This window comes from Embiotoca jacksoni, unplaced genomic scaffold (assembly GCF_022577435.1).
Source record: "Embiotoca jacksoni isolate LCO1_2020_lvr unplaced genomic scaffold, fEmbJac1.0.p SCAF_26, whole genome shotgun sequence".
In the NCBI taxonomy this organism is placed as follows: domain Eukaryota; kingdom Metazoa; phylum Chordata; class Actinopteri; family Embiotocidae; genus Embiotoca; species Embiotoca jacksoni.
Window position 1 is genome coordinate 1,151,990 of NW_027185377.1, and position 24,155 is coordinate 1,176,144.

The 24,155-nt window shown below is 44.2% G+C and overlaps 1 protein-coding gene across 2 annotated transcripts in view; it reads left to right on the forward strand.

Annotated features, from left to right (window-relative positions):
- aatkb (apoptosis-associated tyrosine kinase b) overlaps positions 1-24,155 on the forward strand; it is a 46,729-nt gene that overhangs the window by 10,296 nt on the left and 12,278 nt on the right. The window contains exons 2-5 of one of the 2 annotated variants that reach the window (XM_069159934.1): positions 12,858-12,991; positions 19,091-19,232; positions 23,153-23,232; positions 23,606-23,724. In XM_069159934.1, coding sequence (XP_069016035.1) covers positions 12,858-12,991; positions 19,091-19,232; positions 23,153-23,232; positions 23,606-23,724 — 475 coding nt within the window. Of the gene's footprint in view, positions 1-12,857; positions 12,992-16,333; positions 16,593-19,090; positions 19,233-23,152; positions 23,233-23,605; positions 23,725-24,155 lie in introns of those variants that run through there. The other variant, XM_069159935.1, reaches the window with a different exon arrangement.

Sequence of the window (24,155 nt, forward strand, 5' to 3'; positions counted from 1 at the left end):
TCAGTCATTCCATCCCAGCGAGCTCTGCCCCGATTCAGTGTCTGCTTATACAAGAAGAAAAACATATCTGGTGAAACCTACATAATTAGTCTGTTTGTTCCAGAAGCTCCGTATGAATTCATTTGATACATTATTCATATCATACATGGACGTCTCCTCTGCCCGAGCACGAAACCAGATCGCCACGGTAACGTGAAGCATCCTCTGCATGTTCACCACATGTTCCCTGATAAAACGTCCTTCTCCCTCTGAACAGGTAGAGCGCCGTTTTCTTTGCTAAAAGCTCTCCGAGAACATGTGGTGTTCTCTGCCATGAAGCCACGCACTGGAAACGAGGCAGCCTCATATACTAAAATGTCTCCATGGCAACCGTGCTTCGAAAACTGGCGCACCCCACAGAGGGAGGAGGAGTGGGGGGGGGGCACTTTAGAGAGTGTCCGCTCCCTGTGATCATGCATAATCATGGCGGACGCATATCACAAACCTTCGCCAGCATCGTCTCTGTTCTTCACACACGGTCGGCCTTTTTAATGCGGTGGCACTCGATTAGTAGGAAAAGCTGCTTTCATGTAGAAGTGGACGGTGAAACGAGACAAATGCCTCCACATCTGGACACGCCTGGTGGGTCAGGGTTCTTCTAACATCTGCAGTAACAACTGTCACGATAATCTCTGAGATGAAAAAACAGGAAGTGTTAATTCCTTTCTCTCCAGAGTCTGGTTTTCCCGTCAGGAACGTCCTAGTCTACGTGTTTGTGTCTTTGTGTCTTTGTGTCTTTGTGTCTTTGCGGCGACCTCAGAGTCGTACATCATGTTTTTGTAACACTGTTTAAACGCTGTAAATCTACACTCTTAAATCCACTGAAATCAAACTTCCCATCACGCTCCACGAGGACCCTTCACATAACTTTATTTGCATACATTTGGAGACGAGCATTTCATGTAGTCGAAACTCATTGTTTTCATCTTTACTGTCACTTTTGTGCTTTAACTCAGTAAATTGTCTGTTGTGGTGAAGACGGCTGAATGTTGATGCATTCGTGTCGTTCTGAATAAGAAGAAGCAGAACTGAAATGTATCTTTGTAGTAAAAAAAAAGACTAAAAGCGAGGAAGCATGTTGTTTGTGTTTCCAAATAATGTATAAATGGATTCAGAAATATGCTGATAACAAACCAATACAGTGGCAGAACCTTAAAGGGTTCAAATCAACATTTATTAACAGATTTCTTTTCAATGAACAAGTTGTAACGACACCGTTTACATATTATCAACAACATTTAGCAGCGTCACCAATTCTCATGAACCTTTTCGCTCCGGTTTGGTCTCCACCACCTCCTTAAAGAAATGTCCGGCTCCACCTGCTCTTCACTAACTGTAATAAGTGGACGTCGGGTTTTTCAAAGCCTTTTTCTGATAAGAATGAACGACAACAGCAAAGTTACAGGCTGTAAAAAACAAAACAAAGATCTCATAGATGCTAAACCGCAGAAGATCTGAGGCTAACTCAAGAGTTTGTTGTACTATAATTGGCCACTCTTTGGCAAAAAATATTTATCCTATATTCAAAAGCAGTAAAGCAAAGATACGATCTCTGCGCTCTAATTTACCACCTGAGCCACCGCAGAAACTTTAATCAACAAAATACACCATGAATTCAACTCGTATGTAACTTTTAAAACAAGATTTTTAATCTCATATTTCCAGATTTGAGCTTTTGAAATCTTGGCGAGCACAAAACAATTTGCAGTTTGATGCTCGAAATGAGACGTTCTCATCCCGACCCGATGATTAAAATCGGACTTTTACAGCCGCGTCAGGAAAAGACAGCTGATATTTACTTGAATGAAGTTTAATGATCCGACTGAGAAAGATGATCTATTTCTAGTAAACACAATCCAAATATAAGATTCTTTTACTTGATTAAATCCACAGTGTTAGCAGTGTGTGTGTGTGTGTGTGTGTGTGTGTGTGTGTGTGTGTGTGTGTGTGTGTGTGTGTTATGTAATAGCCCCTGCATGGCATCTAAGATGTGATACTATATCTGAGTGCATGCAGTAAGTGCCAGCAGCGACGGAGAGCAGGAAGAAGAGGAAGAAGAGGTTCTTTCTGCTCCAGTGGTTTCTCAGTATTCGTCCACACAGAGACGAAGACGGGAGACGAAGAGATGGAAAAGCAAAAAAAAAACAAATAACCTGCAGGTGTAAAAGAAAACAAAAAATGGGTGCAGTGTTTTGAGATGTGGAGGAGGAAGATTATAGACTGAAAGTGAACCCGGCTCGCCGGTCTGTGGTTTGTATTTTCTCCGCTCCATTAAGTGACACCAACCGAGATGATTCATGAGAACCACAAACAGCAGGACGCGTCTCCTGCTCGGCTCCCTCGGGTCAACGGTCCTCTGTACGACTTGCGGGACGTTTCTCTTTCCCTTTAACGCCACAAATGAAGGCTTGTTGTGTTTTTGCGCTCCACCGCTCTCGACGAAGCTCGGCTACACGTGAACTGCACGCACCACGACCCACAATCCCCTGCTTCTGTGCTGCAGCTCCGAGGACCCGATAAGTGCCCGCCCGAATAATATTCTCCTGTTAACATCTTGACAAATCCGCTGTTCACCGGAGCTGCTCGCTGACTATGAGTGTGTGTGACGAGTGTGTGTGAGACGAGTGTGTGTGAGACGAGTGTGTGTGACGAGTGTGTGTGTGACGAGTGTGTGTGAGACGAGTGTGTGTGAGACGAGTGTGTGTGACGAGTGTGTGTGTGTGACGAGTGTGTGTGAGACGAGTGTGTGTGACGAGTGTGTGTGTGATGAGTGTGTGTGTGACGAGTATGTGTGACGAGTGTGTGTGTGACGAGTGTGTGTGACGAGTGTGTGTGTGACGAGTGTGTGTGTGACGAGTGTGTGTGAGACGAGTGTGTGTGATGAGTGTGTGTGTGACGAGTGTGTGTGACGAGTGTGTGTGAGACGAGTGTGTGTGACGAGTATGTGTGTGACGAGTGTGTGTGTGTGTTTTGTACGGTCGCTCACATCGCAACAGATATGATGGTGAATGTAAAGCAAAACAAACTGAGGTTTATAAACGTGCAATATGGGTTTATTCATTAGTAAAAGTGAAATTATATTCACATGGACGTTTTCAATTATGCAAAACATCTGACAGCAACAGTTGTAAAAATCCATACTTTTATAAACATTCATTAATATGTACTCCTCTTAGTCAGATGTATAAAACCTGTGTAACCTATTTATTTCATAATTGAAGTCATGAAACTAAACTAACTCATTTAACTAATTTTATGTTTGGTAACTACAACAAAACATCTGAATTTGTAAGAGCCAATAAGTTACCAACAGGTAACTCTTCTTTTCTAATGAATGATGGATTATTTTCAGATGGAACTCCAGAAAACTAATAAGAAGGAGTGACTTTAGCTAACAACACCGAGATAACTGATGGACACATTTTATTCACTTTGGATTTGATGAGAGAAGTTGAATGGGAGTCTATGGAGCCGGAGGCTTTTTGGAGCCGACCTCTAGTGGCACTCGCTGGTATTGCAGTTTCTGCTTTGAACTCAGGGAGTCACAGACTGATGTGATCTCCTTTTTTTTTTTTTTTTTTTCCCAGCAGCCAATTCTTTTGTTCAGACAAACTAACTGTTCACTACCTGTTGTTGGAGACCAAACCAGAATTAAAGGTCCAGTGTGCAAAATTTAAAAGGAGCTACTGGCAGAAATGGATATTTACATCAGTGTGAAATCACCTGAAACTATAGAATCATTGTGTCTTCGTTGCAGAATCGTACATATATATATATTTTTACCCTCAATACGTACCTCTTTACACATGCACAGGGAGAACATGCAAATTCCATACAGCCGAGGTTCATACAACCCTCCTGCCAAACTAGTCTTAATGCATCAGTAGGCCACGAATGTGAATCTCCAAAACATTTTAATCATCATTCCCAGAGCACATTTGCATTAATATTCACATCCATATGTCATATTATCGGCCAACGCAGACGCATAATCTGCCCCCGATTGCAACGTCTTTTTGTTTACCTCGCAGTTGAAATCCTCGCAGCGGGCCGGCTGTTTCTCCTCGCTGTGACAAAGCAAACCCACAGAGAACAACGTCACCGCTGTTTATCCCCCGTGCAGAATAAAGCCAGCGAGCTTTAGCTGTTGTCGGAGAGGGAAAATAAATAAATAAAAAACACGCACCCACATGCAGCCCGATCCCGTCATCCTGAGGGGCAGCGGCGCAGACGTGTAATAAGATGAAGGCAAACAAAGGAGGGACATTCATGTTGGTTGTGATGGGAGTCAGAGGGAGGAGTCGTCCCGCTGGCTCTCTCACTGTGTTGTGACCTTTAACAGATCACAGCCCTCCATGTGGCCGCACATACACGAAGACCACAGCTTATAAAAGACCGAAGATATCCATGACAGCAGATTATTAATGGACACAGTTTGAACTGAAGGTTGAAGCTCAAGTGGTGGAAATAATCCACCGAAATCCATGAAAATAATCAGGGGAAGGAAAAATACCGCAACAGTACAGTAAGGAAAGAAGAAAGTAGAGATGGAAAGAAGGAAGGACGGTTAAAGAGGACGAGAAGAGGAGAAAAGTGAGAGAAAGTAAGTGAATAGAAATGAAGAAATGGTAGCGAAAAGAGAGAAAAGAAAAGGGAAATAAACAGGAAGCAAAAGATAGCGTAAAAGGAAAAACAGCAGTAAGAAACTTGTAAGAAAGAAAGAAAGAAAAAGAGATGAGTTTATGGGTAAAAAACGCAGTAAAGAAAGAGAAACAAAAGTAAAAGTAAAAGTAAGTGGAAAAGAAAAAGGGCGAGGAGATGGAGGAGCGTCTGTCTTGCTGCCGATGTGCCGACGTGCCCGTCAGTCCCTCCGGGGGGCGCTGCGCTGAACAAAGCCGGCGAGGCCGACGAGTTTCTGGGTTCGTGAGTGTTATCTGGGGAGGGAAGTGAGAGCAGAGCTTCAGGTGGAGGCTGTCAGACGGCCGAGGATACACTCGGCATACTGAAGAGTAGCCGGGCAATATCTGGTGGACACACACACACACACACACACACACACACACACACACACGCACGCACACACACACACACACACACACACACACACACACACACACACAGTGAAGTAAACACACTCCCGGGTAGCAGAAGTGCCGACACGGGAGATCAGCAGTTATTCTCTTATTTGAACAGGCTTGCTGAACACAGATAATACGGCCGCTCCGGGGAGACGTGTTGCACAGTTAGTAGCTCTGAATTACAGCATCCTGTGTAATTAGGTTACAGTACGCGGGCCGACCCGACTCCCACGGACGGAGGGCCGACCCGACTCCCACGGACGGAGGGCCGACCCGACTCCCACGCGACATGAATAACGAATCCTCCGAATCCTCGGTTCGTTGGCGTCACAGCGGCAAAAACATTCACTTGATACCACTTGATGAATTGATTCAATTTTGGGGGGGCAAAGGTCAAAGGTCAGGGTAACTATGAGTTCACATCACACTGAGGATCTGCTAGCTTCCCCTGCAGGGTTTGCACTGATCGTTGTCTTATATTTAATTTGCATTTTGAAGGAGTTCCACACAGAACTTTTTGACGGCTGTAGAAAATAAAAATTCCTCCTTTAGATGGAGATATTTTGGTGTGATGTGACTGCTGATGACCGTTCAGCCACAGGAGTCATAAAGACAGTCCTGCCTGTATTTCCTCTGACTGTTAACAAACCCATCCTATTTAAACTTTTTATTTTTCTTTAATTATGTCTCTCTGACTCGTTGGTGGTTTTGCAGGCTGCAGTGTGTGGACGGTTAATTTTCTTTCTGGCGTCAGGAGCAGGTTGTTCTTTGTCTTGGTGCAGCGTCTGTGAGCGTTACGAGGGCATTCGAACGAGTCCAAACGGGCTTTTCGGGGAAGAAATCACCATGGAAACCAGTTGATTATATTCCTTTTAAAAAAATATATCATTAAAGCCTGTTTTTGAGTCAGACGTCGCAGCAGCTGCTCGCTAACATTTGGTCGTGTTTACGTTCACGTTGGTGAAGACGAAGTGAGCGTGCTCAGCGGTTGCTGTCCGTCTATCTGCCCGTCGGTACGAAGGAATGACCGGCAGCTTTATTGTTTTGCACCAGCAGATGCACGGCAGACTTTTTGGACCCTCAACACAGATTGTTCGTGACCGGATCATCAGCTTCATGCAGCTCACGTGTGTTTACCCCAAACGGGCTTGTTTCACCATCTCCGCCCATCTGTTTCTTCCTCCTGTCACCATCATCTTCTACCTCTCCTCTCTTCTTGTTTTTTGGTTGTTGTTTTTTTCAAATGATGAGTCTTCCTGTTGTCATCTCTCTCGGTGTCAGATGGAAGCGTCAGCAGCAGGGCTGCAGGGTAGCGGAGGACGGATCGGGGAGCGACGAGTCATTTCACCAGCGCCAGCAGTTTGTATGCAGCGGCCGTGTTGACTGTGAGAGCAGAAGCTTCGTCTCCGTCGCTGCTTCGGCACACAGACTCAGTCATGCATATCTTCCAGGGAGAGGCCTCTATCCATCGTATCAGCGCCTTAACTTATGCCCCCGATTCAAACGCTCGGCCGTGAAGCCGGAGGTCTTTTCACTGATTTGCATTTAACAATATTGGGTGTAATATGCGTGAGATAAATATTTAACATCAGCCCTCAGTTTGCTCCTAAAATAATAATTAAAGCCTTCGAAAATGTCTCTAAATGGCCCAAATTTGCTAATACTGCAGAATAAAGGAAATCTGAGGCCTAATTTCTAAAACATGGGACTGTGAGTTCGTATTGAGCAGCATGTGTGCAAGTCCGTTAGCTTTTTAAGCAAATATTTTCCATCTGGATTTTGCATTTATTTAGCACAAATGGAGGTCTAGTTGTGGTTGGAGTTTTGCAGTCATGCCTGATAAATATATATCAAAAACAATCTTCAAACTGACCGAACCTGCATTTGTGGTATATTATGTGCCTTTATCTCTATTTTGGACTAAAAATAATGACCCACAAACCCCTTTACGATGCATAAAAATGGCCAAATGACCTCATTCCAGATGTCCAACCAGGTCAGAAAAACTGTAGGCTGTTTTTTCGTCTGTCGGTGTCTATCTGAGGTCTGCTGGTTGAATGCGTCACTCACCTGACTGCTCACACACTGACAGCTGCCTGTCAGCATTAGCCTGACAGCTGAATCCATTATACTCTGGTCCTGTTCCAGCATGCCGGCGCGACGCTTCCTCATACCGAAACCAGAGACAAGATCTGTTTCTAATGACTCCCCCAAAAAAACACATCTATGAGTGTTTTATCGCCCTTTTAAGGACCAACACGTCCTCATACCGAAACGACAGATGAGCTCATTTGCCAAAATGACATCAATGAGTTTTAGCGCCCTCTATAGGAACAACACGTCATCACACCAAAAACGACAAACTTGTTAATTTGCAACTGTTGTGGTTGTCAATGTACATTATGTACATTGACATTGGAGAGTACAAGCGTCCAAGATTGGTCACAGCAATCCTTCGTCGTCATGGTAACAACGATCAACACTTGGCTAACATTGTGAACAGTCGTAGTTTTGTCGGATTTAGGAAAACATCGTGGTTTGGTAACTTACGCTACATACGTGACGGTTAAATATTACTTTAAGTTAACTTAAAGTGGACTCTATATGTCACCTAACTTCCTCCTTTGTTTCTGTCATAATTATTTCAGCCATTAGAGGTCGCAATAAATGTATGGGTCGTATTAGTTGGTGATATTCTAAATGAGGAAAATACTCGAAACACTAGAAGATGTGTGTTTATAATGTTTAAACAGTCATTTTCCAGCAGGGATCTAAAACGAGGCGTTCACAGCCATGTAATAGTTCAGGAAAGCTCAGTTGTCTCCAGTTTGATTTATGTTCGGAGCGGCGGTCTTCGCTAACAGCCCAGATTTGCATTTTACACAAACGCTCTTTGTGTCCTGATCTGATTTCTTATCTTAAACATCAGCATGTGCTTGTGAGCAGGAGACGGCCCGATTTAAGTCTTTCATTTTTTTTCAAACAAAGCAGATATTTTGTGTTGTTCAAAGCCGTCCTGGACAGCCTATCTTGATTTCTAATGTCCTCTTTGGCTCAGCTTTTTTCATCCTTAATGAGGATCTCTGTGTAAAATGTTGTCTGGCCAGTTTCCAGAACCTTCAGGTTGCTCTCACCTCTCCGTCCACTGAGCTTTTTCAGTGATTTCGTGGAGTCGTGGACGGCAACCGGGGCCGATGATGGGCGAAGGGTGTCAGCGGCCCTCGGGACACTTTCCCTGCTGATCCTCTCAGATGGAGCTGAGCAGGAAGGGGGAAGAGAGCCAGGCCAGCGCTCGAGCTATCCTGGCTTTGACTCGGTCCCTTTGAGCTGCTGCTGCAAAAGAAAAACTGGGCATCGCACACTTTGTGACAACAAGTCGGCTTATCTGAACAGAGTAGGCTTAACAACGGTGACACACTGAAGGCTCAATTAGGTCTGGAATAACTCTGCATGACGCAGCCGTCCCAGCCAGAGCAGAAGTAAACTTGTATGTGTCGGTGGAGCCATTGTTTCATGCACTTTAATGACGTTAATGACAAAACGAACCCCCACATCCAGGCCGACAGGTGGAATATTAAGTTGACAAGTTTAAGAGTTCGGACTCTAAACGTCTGACATGTTCGTCTCACTTTTAATCTTTCTGATAAGCAGCAGTATCCTGACTCAGACCTATTGTTTGCTCTGGCATAGAAAATATCACAAGTCGGAGTAACAATCGCATTTTTGCCTCTAGTCTAATAATTCTTCAGTTTGTTTTCAGATGGACTCTGACTGTCCTGAGGTTCCCTCGGGGATAATTAAACGCTCGTTCATTTCCCCTCCAAGAGACGCACAAGAACTTGAATTTATTAAATATGAAGCAGCAGCGCGTCTCTGTGTAAAGTTAAAAAAAACAAACAAAAACAAGCGTTAGAATGTCAAATTGTGCATGATGGACATATTTCCTGGTTAGCTGTCACCGTGAGGTTGCTGGGCAACCAGCAGTGGCTAAGCTAAGCTAACGGGTTGCTGGCTCTGGCTTCATTTTTTGTTATCAATCTTTTCATTTAATTCCTCTCTCCCGAGATGTGAAACCGTCCCAGCAGGCCCCCCCTCCCCCTTCCCCTCCCCCTCCCCCAGTGCAGATTGGATGAACTAGTACTTGGGGTTGTAATATGCTGGCAGTCAGTGTCACCGCTGCAGCGTTTCCTCATTAAGCTGCAGACATATTTAGTGTGATATTTCATCCAGCTCGTCTCTGAAAGGCAAAAACAAACACGTGAGGGTGTCAGATGGTCTCGACTCTCTCTGCCTGCTCTCGGCTCGGCTTTGAGCTGCTGAGGAGATTCTCTCGTGGGAGATGCTGCAGAATACACACAGCTCTCCTCTCGCCTTCCTCACATTCTTTCTTCTTTTCCTTTTTTCTCTCTCTTTTCTCTCATCTCCTCGTGCTCACTTCTTATTTTTCATCATTTAGTCATCAAGATGTGCTTCAGCTTTCTGCCTCAGGAGGCTAAAAATGGCTACCACCTCTGAGCAGCTGAGAGCTCCACGCTGCATTAAATCGTAAAAGCACTTCGGAGAAAAATAACAGCGTCTCCAAAACCGTCCTGCTATTGTCACTGTATCCTGTGTTTGTAGTGGGACTTAATGAAGATGTCTGGGGGGACGTGTCCCTGTGAACTAAACAACCTTTAGCTGGAGACATTTGTCTCTTTGGATCTGAGCTTGTAACAGCTAACGAGAGAGAGAGTTATCTCTATTTCATTAGAATTAGCGGTCGATGGCATCGATTTCACACGCTGAGGGAAGAAAACACAACAACACGGTGTTTTTCTGTGTTTCTGGACAATTACAGAGACGGGATTCGGTGTTTATTTCAGACCTTAGCAGCATCATCGCACGACTGCACCGATATTTTCCACTGATTTCTCTCTGCTCACTAACTGCTGCACTAAGCTTTTTCTCTGCACCCGCCCACGTGAACTCTCTGGGTATTCCACCAGAAACCACTTCAACATTTACATGTTCCACATTTCTCCTCGACTTCTTCTTCTTCTTCTTCTTCTTCTTCTTCTTCTTCTTCTTCTTCTTCTTCTTCTTCTTCTTCTTCTGCCTGTAAAGCACTTATGATATTGTTAAAAGGTGCCACAGATGAATTGGATTTGTCTTTTCTTGCCTGGAAAAACTTTAATTGATCATTGACTTGTGCCAAATAAATGAAAATGTCAGAATATGTTTTCCCACGAACACAAACCCACGAAATGACTCAAATTAGTTTCTACTGAAGATCTACTGCACATTTTTAAAAAGAGATGAGAAATACAGATTTACATTTTTTAAAGACTCTTTTTCTAACTCACTGGTTATTTTATGTTGTGGACTTTTTTTCAACAGAGGATTAATACACACTTGGTGCTCTCTCTAGGCAGCTGGACGGTGTGTGTTGGGACTTCTGAATAGTTTTTGGCCAACAAAGGAGCTCAATAGCCCGATGAAACAAGATATATGAGGCACTTCATACACAATAAAATGTCAAATTATAATTGTTTGATCAGATATTTAAAGCTTTTCCAGACAATTGAATGCACAGTATTGTTGCTCATTTCTGAGACTGTAGATGTGTAGCTTTCAATGAATTTTACATCTGCCTATAATAATAATAATATTAATAATAATAATAATCATAATAATAGCATCCTAGCAGGGCTTAAATGCTCTGTTTTCATTTCACGTGGACCATAGTGTGCTTCTCAAATATTAATACCGGCCTCATCCCCAGTCACTCTGGTACTTTGGCTGCTGCTGGGATTTGGGATTTGTAAGCAGGGGAGTTTTAAATAAACCACAACAGAGTTGGAATATGCCTTTTCGCTCTGTAATTATTCCCCTGAGGAATACACAGTAATTAAATCTGAATCTTGTGTAGCATTTCAAAGCACTAAATGGTTATTGACTGATTTAGCAAGCTAGCTTTTTTTTTTCTCCCACACTTCTGCATGTGGCATCACTTTTTAATGCACTCTGTTACTGCACTGCTGCTTTTATTCATATAATCCCATTCAAGAATAAAACTTTCAGGAAAATTCAGTTTCTACAATCCTCCAAACTGGAATGTCCCCGCTAATCCGGCATTTAACTGTTCAAATTGCACTCTATTATTTATTTTTATTTATTAATCTTACAACTCTCCTGTCTGTCTACACGTTGCCAGCCGGCCTGCTCAACAACAGTGTTCGCTCTCTGTCCAATTATACTAAGAGCCTGATATTCGGTGAGAGCCAGTTGCACCAGCTTTCAGAGGATCAGCACAAACTGGCATCAGAAATGACTCTCTGAGCTTTGTTTATTGTGTGTGTGTGTGTGTGTGTGTGTGTGTGTGTGTGTGTGTGTGTGTGTGTGTGTGTGTGTGTGTGTGTGTGCTGCTGGGTGGCACTTGTGTTGGCAGTAGTCGGTGTGAGAGATTTACAGCTGAAGGCAATCCTGCGTGGCTGTCCATCCAATCTGTTTCCGTGGTAACCGTTGCATTTGGGAAGCTGTCGCCAAATCGGGAGGAAAAAAATAAACGATTCACTACTCAGAAATGCCCCCCCCCCCCCCCCCAAAATAACAAGATATTATTTAGGAGATTGGGCAGCGTGCAAAACATTAATTCAAACCATGAAGGCTCTGTTGCTGCAGAATGAAGCTCAGAGCGGCTCATTGAGAGGAACAGCCTGAAGGAAAAAGAGCTCTGCAAGGCTTCAGAGGCGCAACTGGAGTGTATAAATATTATAAATCCACCGCATTAATATTGTATCATGATGACATCTCATTTTTAATTAAAACACCAAATTTGTTGTTTTGCACATAAATGATAATGAAAAAAAAGAAGTGAATGTAGCTTCCAGGTCTAAAAAGTCAAGACACTGCAGAAGTGCCATAAAGTGCAATACCACTGAGGGCCACTAGAGGCTCGTTCCACAAATCATCTGTCTTCAACAGACTCTCATTCAACTTCTCTCCTGAAATACAAAGTCAGTAAATGTTTTCCACGAGTCGTTATGATTTTATTAGATAAATTCCCTCCTTCTGATCAGTGTTCTGGTCCTTCTGAAAATAATTCCATCATTCATTAGATATGAGGACTCAAAACGCGGAGTACGTGTTTGTTTGATTGACAGGCCCGTGGTGCAGTCAGGTTACAGCTATCGGTGGATAGTAAAAAACATAACCACTGCATCTTATTCATGAATCACTTCATTGAAAGTCCCGTCTTGGTTTATCTGGAGGGTTGTGGTTTGTAATTAATACATCAAGCCGAGGCTGTTGCAGCAGTAAATGTGTTTCTGGGGCACTGCAGTGTCGCAATGACACATAAAAAAAATAATAAAGTTTCATCCACCGCCTCCCCCATGAACTCACATTATATAAAAAGAAATTACACTTTTATTTGGGTAAAACAAATAAATCTAAGTGCTCACAGCGCTGTCGAACTGTACATGGATAAATAATAGTAATAAATAATATCCAGTTAGAGCAGAAGATGTGTGTTTGTTTGTCTTTGGGTGCAGCGCTGTGCAGAAGTGTGTGCTGATAAAAAATTAAATGCTACATGACTAAAATGTTTAAAAAGCTTTTCATTTCCAGCAAAAAACATGATTCTAAATGGAAATACAAGATCTGATGAGGACGTAGAAACAAATCTCTCTTCCTGTGTGTCGTTCATGCTTTAGACCCCACAGCTCATCTTTTCCTGTTTGTTTTCGTTGTCTCCTGCAGATGGCGCCCCGCTGAGCGATCTGTCCTGGTCTTCATCGCTGGCCGTGGTGGCCATCTCCTTCTCGGGCCTCTTCACCTTCGTCTTCCTCATGCTGACCTGCCTCTGCTGCAAGAAGGGCAAAATCGGCTTCCAGGTGCGTCTCTGCTCCGACATGCTGAGTTTCCGTTTCTCATCATACGTCCAACGTGAAATGTGGAAATAAACATCACACACACACACACACACACACACACACACACACACACACACACACACACACACACACTCATCACAGCAGAAGTTTTCATGCAGTCTTCCATAGAGACCATCGACGTTACTGCAAATGGCCCGAACGTGGAAAACACTCCTCGCAGCCTCTCTAGACGTCCATTATGTTCACAAGGTCGTCGGCCGTTTGTAGCGAGCGCCGTTGGAGGGAAGGAAGGAGGCAGAGCGGCAGACAAAGCTGGGAGAGAGTGTGTGTCGGTGCAGCGGCGGGAGGCCTGCAGCTTTTTTCTTTATGACCATCTTGTGTCGCTGATTTCGACCCCATTTTCTGAGCCGCACTCTGAAATGGGTCACAGCACCGGAGAAAATAGGGCAGGGAACAAGGAAGGTAGTGTGTGTGTGTGTGTGTGTGTGTGTGTGTGTGTGTGTGTGTGTGTGTGTGTGTGTGTGTGTGTGTGTGTGTGTGTGTGTGTGTGTGTGTGTGTGTGTGTGTGTGTGTGTGTGTTGAAGGAATGGTGGGACTGTGTGTATGACTGTGTTTTTCTTCCGTGTCAGTTAAAGTGATTCAAGTTTAAACTTATTTCCTTTTTTGCATTCAGCGTTTCTCTGCAAAACTCATTCTGTCAACACTCAACATACATGTTAGATGTATTTTCACCAGCAGCCGTGCAGGAAACTAAAAATGAAGGGCTGTCATAAAGCTTACGCATGCTCACACATTTACATGTCAGCAGAAATGTGTCACACATAAACTGTATATAAAAGAGTTCGTAGCTTCAGGTCTGTAAAATGGTTCTGATCCAGAAGTGTCTTCAGCTGCAATACCAGCGAGTGCCACTAGAGGTCGGCTCCAAAAAGCCTCCGGCTCCATAGACTCCCATTCAACTTCTCTCATCAAATCCAAAGTGAATAAAATGTGTCCATCAGTTATCTCGGTGTTGTTAGATAAAGTCACTCCTTCTTATTAGTTTTCTGGAGGTCCATCTGAAAATAATCCCTCATTCATTAGAAAAGAAGATTCAAGAAGACCTGTTTTTGGGGGCGTGTCTGTTTGATTGACAGGCCTGTGGTGCAGTCAGGTTACAGCTATCGGTGGGCGGGACGTAGTATCGTCAGGTTTCCGATCAGATCGGTCAGATCCACCGCTGGCTCCTCCCCCAGCTTGTCCAAATATGGTCACTTCCTGCTCCAAACCGCTCCGAACTAAAAGATTTTTAAAGATTTTCATTTTCAAAAAAAGAAAAGCTTTGATTTGCTGATTTTAGCGTTTTGTCTGCTTTATATTGTTGGTTAGTGAATATCTTTGGGTATCGTTGCCCTGCGTCCCACATATCGAGAGGATGTCCCTCCTTCTGATTGGCTCTAGTTTTTAAGAGTCAACACTGCAGGACAGATGCTCTTCTAAAATCTTGCTTTTTTCCAAAGGCTGTGAGGAAAGCAGGGACGGTTCGTCCCTCACTGTCTTTGCTGCCAACGTTACAACTATAATAAACTCACAAGCAATGCAGAATTCAAGAGAATATGATGGAAACTACCACAAAAAAAAAAAGGAAATGCAGTTCAAAAAAAAGAAATAAAGGAAACTACTTTGAACTGGGTGAAACCGGAGGAAGGAGAATCTCAGAGATTTTCTTTTTCGTGTCTCAAATTCACAGTGGAAGCGGTCAATGTGACTCAAGTTGTTTCAGAGGAAAGTCCAGAAACAGCTGATTGTACAGTGAAGCCAATCAGATGACGTTTCTTACGCAGCACAGACATGAAAAGATCGTCTCCATCTAGAGACCTCCATCTTCTTATCATCTTTTTCGTGTCGTCTTCACTCTGAATCCGTGAAGTCTGACTGCAGGAGCTTCTCTTACTTAACATCCTGTTCTCCCCTGGGCGCCGGACGGGATTTTAAATGCATGTCGAGCTGTTGTTCGTCTCGTCGGACCACCCAGCTCCAACCTGTCGGGGTGCGTCCGTCCGAGTGAGGGGCTCGAGTGGGACGAGGGGGGGCTGGGAGAGGGGGGGGGGGCAAGAGGGAATGAGGAAGGGCATACCCATGAGCCCGCAGTGCATCCGGCCTCGGGGGCCCCATCTGGAATTAGACACAGCCTCTCCCAGAGAAGGAAGAGGAGATTTCAGAGGGAGGAGGAAGAAAAACAACTTCAAGAGGGGACGAAAGAGAAAAGAAAAAGCTCTCTGTGTCTCACAAACAGGAAGAGACGGACGAGGACCGGTCCTCCGTGAGACAGTCGGGAATCTAATCTGCCTTCATTATTTATTAGTCAGTTTTACAGGTGATGGGAGAAGACGTTTTTTTTTTAACCTTTGTCGAGCCAAAACAGTCCGCTGGCCCCACAGATAAGAAATGTGTAAAAAAAAAAAAAAAAAAAAAGATTCCTTCAAAGAAAAATTAATAATAATGGATATAAATAATTAGTTTCCTGTCAACAAAGTTGTAGTAAATAGGAGCAAAATCAGAGCTGAAACTTAAAGCTCTGCGTTAGTTTTATAGTTCAGTCAGAAGCTGAGATGTTAAAAGTATTGATTAAAAAATAATAATATACATACACACTCCAATCAATCCACCTTAAACTCCTGAATTCCTTAAATCTACTAAAACCCTTCATCATCACAACATTTGGGTCAGAAATGTGTTTTTAAGAGAACATTTTCCTTCTTTGATTCTGGTAAGAAATGTTTCAGGGACTTCTTAAGTATCTTCATGATGCGTAAAGTCACACCAGCCTGTCAGCTGGTTAAAATGTCCGGGTGAAGTTCAGGTTTTAGTTGGAGTGATGAGGTCAAAGGTCAGGAATGTGAGTGGTCGGTCCTCACAAGTATAGTGAGGTTTGGTGAGGGGGGGAGGAGGGAGGAGGGAGGGCTGTCCTGCAGATGTTCTCTAGCTTTTTGGGAGCGAGAGAGAGAGAGAGAGAAAGAGAGAGTGATGTCACATGTATAGTATGTGAACCCCCCCCCACCCCCACCCCCACCACCACCACCACACCCTTCATCCCTCCGCCTCCTCTTCCTCCCACTTTTATTTTTCTCTCTACATTTTTCCAGCGGCTCGGTTTTTCCCTCCTGTCCCTTGTGAGATGACCAGCGGTTTGGTATCCATCCTCCATCCCTCCATCCCTCCCCATCCCTCCCCATCCCTCCTCCATCCCTCCTCCATCCCTCCATCCCTCCATCCCTCCATCCCTCCTCCATCCCTCCTCCATCCTTCCATCCCCAGCAAATCAGTCCACCTCCTCTTCTTCCTCTTCTTCCTCTTCTTCCTCTTCTTCCTCCTCTCCGGAGCAGCAGCAAGAGTCTCTCTGCAGGAACCATGAAGCCTCCTGCAGCAGCCGCTCTTCTCGCTGCTGCCGCCCTCCTGCCGCCCTCCTGCCGCCCTCTGCCCGTCACACCGGCAGGAGCCCTGGGGGGCTGCGGCGGAGTGTGTGTGTGTGTGTGTGTGTGTGTGTGTGTGTGCGCGTTGAGGTTGAGATGCTGTCATCAAAAACCTGGAGGGCGTTTGACATTGAGGACCGTGAGGAGAGGTAAGCTGGCAGGGGGAGATGATCTGGGCTCTCAGAGGATCTCTAGGCATGAAGATGGACAGTTAATGTTTGTTGGACAGTTTCACAGTGAAGTCAGAATCTGTAGTTTTCGTTCATCGCTTCATGTTGAGTCATATTTTCATCATGAGTGGAAATCTGTTTCTTCTTTCTCTTTTCTGCTTAGATTAGTGCTGAAATGATCAGTAAATGATTGTTTGTATTTGTGGAACATCAAATAATTAGTAAAGAAAATTCAGTTAAGCTTCTCAAATTTGATGGTTTTCCTTTTTTCAAAATTTTGAATCAATGTAAATCGGACGGTTTGCAGAAAAAAAAACTGCTTTTAAAATGTCGCTTTGCATTCTGGGAAAAAAAAAATACCCGGCATTTTTTTTCTATTTGTTAACATTTAATTTACACAAAAAAATAATTGAATATATCAAATATGTAAGTTATTTGTGGCCCAGATTTTGTTTTCCTCTCTCTGCAGGATGTATGGAATGGATGTGTGTGTGTGTGTGTGTGTGTGTGTGTGTGTGTGTGTGTGTGTGTGTGTGTGTGTGTGTGTGTGGAGACGTTGAGAGTGAAACCACATGTTAACTGGGAGGGCGAGCGGGGCCGTGTGAAGGTCTGGATCTGAGGCGGAGGGCGGGTGTGAGCGTGCACATGTGTGTGTGTGTGTGTGTGTGTGTGTGTGTGTGTGTGTGTATGTGTGTGTGTGTGTGTGTGTATGTGTGTGTGTGTGTGTGTGCTGGCTGTCTTCGGGGGATGGGTGTGGGGAGGGGGGAGCAGGATGAAGCGTGAGATGGAGGTGTTTATGTGTGTGTGTGTGTGTGTGTGGGTGGGTGTTGCAGAGGGTCACATTTTTCCAGCGATGGGACCCCGCCGCTCTGCAGCTCCCATCTAAGAGACTTTTATTCCGACATCCGGTCCGAGGATGCGTCCAACTCCCTCCCCTCCTCGTTCTTCGACGGACAGAAAGATCCTTTGAGGAACTCCCCGGTGTTTGTCCAGTTCAGGCCTCATAATGACATGAAAACTCCTTCAAGAAAAACTGAAAAATCCCCAAAAGCCAGAATGTTAAACTGTGAAGCCTGTTTTTATCTCCAGATCTTCATAATCACGAGAAAACAAGAGGCAGATTTCTGGAGATAATAAGATCATTTTATCCTCATCTGGTTACTAAAGACAACAATCCCAGAGATCCCTGTCTTCTTTTAAATCTGTTACATTCAACAAAAACAAGATTAAATCTCCTGAGGTTTTTTTAATTTAAATTAAATGGATAAATGCACACTGGGCAGAGACTCCAGACTTCCAGTTTAGCGACATCTTTCAGACTTTCCAAAAGTTATCGTAACGAATCAAATTCTGATTCTGAAATGAGTCATTTCACGGCGGTTAAGACGCATTTTATTTTCATTCATCCAGAGTTTAGTCACTGTTTTACAGCAACGTAGTCGAATACAGAGTTGTTGAAAGTGTTGATGTAATTCCTCTTGGTGCCAGAAGGGGGAGACAGAAGTTTCACTGCAGGTTTGCTTTAATAGAAATACACATTGTACAGTCTGATGTGTTGAACAACAACATGAACTCCTTGATCTGAAATTTCTGCTTTTATTCATCCGGACGCCATCTGCTGGTCGAACGTTATACGTAATACAAGGAAATTACTGTTTATTTTCTCATGATATCAGGTTCATTATTTCCTCATCTGAAGTCAACAAAGTTTGTTTACTCAAGATAAATAAAGAATTAACTCCTGATCTCGAGATAACGGAATTAAAAAATATTGCTAGCGAGGACGTTTTTTGGCTTCTGTTTGTTCCGCTTTTAATTTTCATAAAACTTGAATTTTCTATTTTTTTTTTTCGTTTAGTTAGTTGTTGTTTTTTTTTTTTCCATTTGTAGGACTGTTCCTGTATTTTCACTTCACTTTGATAGATGTTTTTGCAGCCATCTTTTTGTTTTGTGCAGCTCCTTTCCAGTAGAATATAATACTTAACACATTGTCAGAGGGTCTTAATTGCCAAAGATGTGAGTGCGACTTCAGACTCACGAAGACCTGACAGATTGAATAAAATGGCAGGAAACCAAGTCAACATTTTTTTATTTGATATGAAAACATTTAAAAAAAGAAAACCTTCCTGTCGAGTCTCTTCTCTTCGGTCTGAAATCATCGGGTTTATCAGTGAAGCAGAGAATTGAGACACATGTAATCTTGGAGCTAATAATCTCTGGACACAACAGGCTGGCCTTGTTTCCGCTGTGACTCTCCAACAGTCTCAGAGAAACACTGATTCGGGCCAGAACAGCCTGCTTCAGTTTATCTCCGCTCTGCTTCGGTGACTCGGCCAAAACATCTTCAACTCTCCGTCGGTGCAAACGGACAAAAAAACACGACAATACAAAGATCGTAGTTGATGCACTGAACGAGCTTGCTTCTTTTGCGTGACCTTTGACCTCTCCGTGGACGTGTGCCCCTATGTGTTTTTCAGGAATTCAAGAATGTGGACGGGGATGAGTACCACGCAGACATGTCCACCTTGGCGTCGCCGGCCTCCCAGGGCTGCCCGGACGTCTACATCCTGCCGCTCACAGAGGTGTCCCTGCCGGTCGCCAAGCAACCGGCTCGATCAGGTGAGTCCGCGTCCGGTTTTAACTTCTCAAACTCTGCCAGGTGACGTCACACGCTGCACATACATCAGGCGACAGTTATAACACATCAAACATTTTGGAAAATGAAATTTGATGACGTCACTGACAGCATAAAGCTAACGTTAGCTTCATTTCAGTCGATTTGAATGCTTTCAATGCTGAGTCGGAAATCGAGCCACCGAGTGACACTTTTTCTAGCAAAACCGGATAATTAAATCACGATAACGACATTAAGTAACATATGTTACTTTTATTTTTTGGGGCAGCACCTTTCCCAATCATTTACTTTAGTTGTTTTTATTTTCATTTTTTCTGTTTCTGTATTTTTACTTCAACAGATGTGAATGTGTTTTTGCAGCCATTTTGTCAGATCATGAAATTTTGGTGCTGCACACTGATGTGAAAGCTTTTAGGAGCTTTTGTAAAAAGGAGCCTCAGCCTCACATGTGCGAGAACATTTCGAGGGCGTGGGCGTAACAGAAGAGTTGTGTGTCTCTGGCATCGGTCGCAGTTCGGTCCCCGGAGCGAGCACCGCCCCGCCGCTGGCCTCGCTCGGCCGGGGCCTCCACCTATCCCACAATCCCGTGCGTGCAGGTCCCTCCGGGGTGAACTCTTTAACTTTCGCTCTCTCCCACAAACATCTGCATGTTGCGTAATCGGCCCGGCCCACTCTGCTATCTGCTGGTATGTGAGGCATGCGAGAGCACAAAACCCTCAGTGAGAATATCCCCCTCTCTCTCTCTGCCTCCGTGTGACAACGGTCCTCGTTGTGTGTTAATGGGCTGATGCTGCCTGATAAACTGGTGACACTGGTGAGACTTAATGCATCGAGGCAGGCTGCAGCAGCCCTCAGAGAGAAATGAGAAAAGACTACATCTCCTAACCCACTGTTTGTCGTGTCCAGGCTTGCAGATAGATTTGGTTTTATTCACAATCAGAAAAAAACGAGGTGAATACAAAGAATGTCAATGTGCTGAATGTGTTTAAAAACAACAAACACACAAAACTGGTTTCGGATGCATCTCAAACTCCAGGAAATTAAATCTAAATACTTTCTCGCTGTTTTCTGTGATTTGGGTGAACTGACCCTTTAACTCCTGCCTGGTCCTCTGTGAGTAATAGAAACCATATGGTGTTACAGTAGTGGCAGTCGGGGATTCATTACTGCACCTTCAGGACGGCCTCGCCCACTGACATCATTCCAGGATATCGATTCTTGTTTTTTTAAAGAGCGAGGGGACCGATCCTTCCCTACGGCTCATAATCTTCAAATCGTGTGTTTTTGCTGCTGTTGTTTTATCAGGACGTTGTCAGTTTACAGGATGATAAAATATTAAAGGACCAGAGTGAAGGAAAGGATGAGGAGAGAAGAGGAGAAGGAACAGCAAGGATTACAATAAAAATATGATTTTTTTATTTTTTTTAATCACGGTGCCGATGTGAGTCTCTAATAGCCGAGGATTCGTGAGAGCTGAAGTCGATGAGTAGGTCCGATCGCTTTCCAGCCAACGTTCCCGTCTCCTCTGGCTGTGGAGGACTGTGTGGAAGGTGGAGTCCCTAATGAGGCTCCAGTGCTGCGAGCGCAGGGCTCAGACGGAGGCCCCCGGTTCCCCGGTTCCCCGGTTCCCCGCCCTGATGCAGCTGTTTCGCGCTGTAAAGACTAACGGAGCTCACACCCACTCAGAGGAGATGTGAGACGAAAAAACAAGTCCAGTTTTTTTACACATTTATGTGGAAGTATCCTTCAAACACCTTCAAATCTTCTGAGCAGTATCCAAACCTGTCGCCTCACTTCCATCTCTGATTGACTTCCATAACGAGGATGGGAAAACGTCATAAGTGACTTTAAACGACTGCTCGGTGCAGAACGGACCAGGATGCACCGCGCAGGGAAAGGGAGGATGATGGGAATTCCATTTGGCTCTGATTGATTCAGCCGCTGTGCATCTCACTAAACACTTCCGGCCTCAACTACTAACGACGGCCGTTGAGCCGGCCAGACGTTTAAAGTTCGGCCTGGAGGAGGCCAGACTGGGCTGTCAGATGGAAATCGAGTTATCGTATCAGCTAGGAAAGAGATGTGAGAACTTAGCGGGGTAGTCGGTGTGTTTGTGTTTGAGTGGTTGAGAACAAAAGAAAGCACTCATGTTCTGCTGCTCTTCTACATGACTCACAGACATTAGATTTATGTAAGTTTCTGCCCCCTATTGCAAGGTTAAGACACCTTAACCGGAAAATCCCTTGTTTCATATTCTATGAATGAACTTTGTACCAAATTTCATTCATATCTGAACCTTTTTTTAAACATCCTGCAAAGAAACAAACAGTTGAGAGCAGGAATATGAATATTTCAGTCTTTGAGAGTTTAGTTTGTCTCCCAGAGTGCGTCATCCTCATTGTTCCATCATGAATATTTGAGGTGAACGCTGGTGATGTACAGTAGGTGGGACTCTGCTGCTGTCCGTCCCTCTGTCACGGAGCTGCTGGATAATAACCCCAGTGTGTGTGTGCACAGCTAACTGGTCCTAACTGGTGCCATGCTGCCCCTCAGCAGCCGGACAATGGAGGCTATTCTGCTCCGGAGAGAGAGCGTGAGTGGGTGCGAGGAATGACCATGTCTGGGGGACGGGGACGGACAAGGGTGTCCAATATGGGCTCCGCACAGTGACTGGACTGTGTGGACCTTCTGGAGAGGGGAGGGGTGTGTGTGTGTGTGAGGGGGGGGGGGGGGGGGGTGAGAAGACGGCACCACAAAGATGGGCCTGTCTGCCTCAGAATCGCTGAGTGTCATCATGGGAGACCTAGAGCGAGACAAAGGTGGTGGTGGTGGTGGGGGGGTGGGGGGGATGTTGCAGTCAGTCCGTTTCATTTGGCTGAGCCGGGACGGGACGGGACAGGCCAGGACGGGACGGTCAGACATGTGCAGCAGGCAGGAAGGACTCGGGTCACCGGGGGATGCTGACAGCGATGCTTCGGGGAGCTGGAGGACAGTCGGACAGATCGGAGCCGGAGACGTAGAGTCACACTTCAAGAGTGGAGTCCGGTTTGCTGTCTGCTGGACGATGTGTCCACCAGCCTGTTGGGATGTCTCACTGTTAGAGAGGGTTGAGAGCAATCGATCGGACCGAGGATGGATGCTCATGCAGCCTCTTAACAACCTGGATGTGGTGCGTTCTCTCATGTTACATTTGAAGGTTTTAGGACCTGCAGCAATGTTGTACGATTATTTATTACAAAAGTCTATGATTCACTTCCACGTAACAGAGGACGTGTAGATGTGCATCCTCTCTTCATCTCTTAATTTGTAGTAAAACTGTAAAAATAAAGTACAAATTATCAAAAGTAAAAGTGCAGAATAATGAACATGCTGATGTATTTTTGTACTAACATTCGCATAGATTTTAGAGCGACTAAAACAAGTATGTAATAAATTCAGCCATCTTTAAATGCTGCTTTATTCAACTAAAATTTTAAGTGGAATTAAAATACTGCAGTTTCCTTTAGTTTCTGGAGGGTATAGGAGCTGCCGTAGGAGCTGGGAGGTGGTGGATAGTTATTTAACTAAAAACTATTCATTTGAACTTATTTTTTGACAATATTTATATAAAAAAAAAATACACATAAAATCTGCCATAAAAATCACCAAACATTGGTATACAGCTCAGATGCTGTGGAAAAAATGCACAGCATAAATGTTATACTGGGAGGGAAACCCTGTCAATGAAGGTCATGCACTTTTTATTTTTGCTGATTATTTTCTTTGCAGTTTCTTCAATATTGTTTTCAGCCATTTGTGGACGAGCTGGTTTGAGAAGTGTAAATCCATCAGCCTGACATTAATACTGTGTTGTTGTTGTTGTTGTTGTTGTTGTTGACGGAGTCCTATTCATGTCCCCCTCCAGTCCAACTCCTGAAGTCCACGGACCTCAGCCGCCACAGTCTGCTCTACCTGAAAGAGATCGGGAATGGCTGGTTCGGGAAGGTGAGCCCACTTCTCTCGGTCTCCATGAATACCTGCCCGGTAGATGAAACGTTCTGGAGTCAGTCAGAGATGTCCGACACGCTGCCTTATACCTGGAATATCTGAGTGTGTTGTGCCGGCCTGATCCTCTCCTTTGATGTCAGCTCGTCCCAGAACTTCACACCTGAGAGTGTATTTTTACGCTGCTGAAAGTTTCAAAGTAAAAGCCTGTCACTGCAGAGCTGAACCGTGTGGTTTGTTTTTTACAAGCAGATAACATGTCGCTGTCTCTCTTTCATCTTTGTCTCCTCCTTACGCACATCTGTCCTCGCCATCCTTGTGTCTCGGTATGTCCGTGTGTGTCCTTGCTTCGTCTCCGCCCATGACGTTGCAGGTTCTGCTCGGGGAGGTCAACGCCGGACTGAACACCACCCAAGTGGTGGTGAAGGAGCTGAAAGCCAGCGCCAGCGTGCAGGACCAAATGCACTTCCTGGAAGAAGCCCAACCGTACCGGTACACAGATTCATATTTCATATTAAAAAAAATTAAGATGAGCTCATAAAATATTGCTGTCATCTGGTAAAATGTCAGCTGAGATTTTATTGTTATTCCACATCTCTTGTTTTCATTATTTAAAATGAGTGCCTTCATTTACTTCAGTACATCTTTATTTAATGCAGAACTTATACTTGCAATGTGTTTTTTCCAATTCAAATCAAACACATATTTTTGTTTACATATGGACTACATTTTATAAACAGTAATTCATATTTGATAAATATAAATATCTTTTATTCATTTTATAAATCCTGGAAATACGCAATATACACAGATTTATTTTTACAGCACCTTTTAATACAACAATGCATCCCAAAGTGCTTTACAGACTAAGATACAAAAAAAAAACTAAAATACAATAAAAACAAGAGAAAAGTAAAACAAAG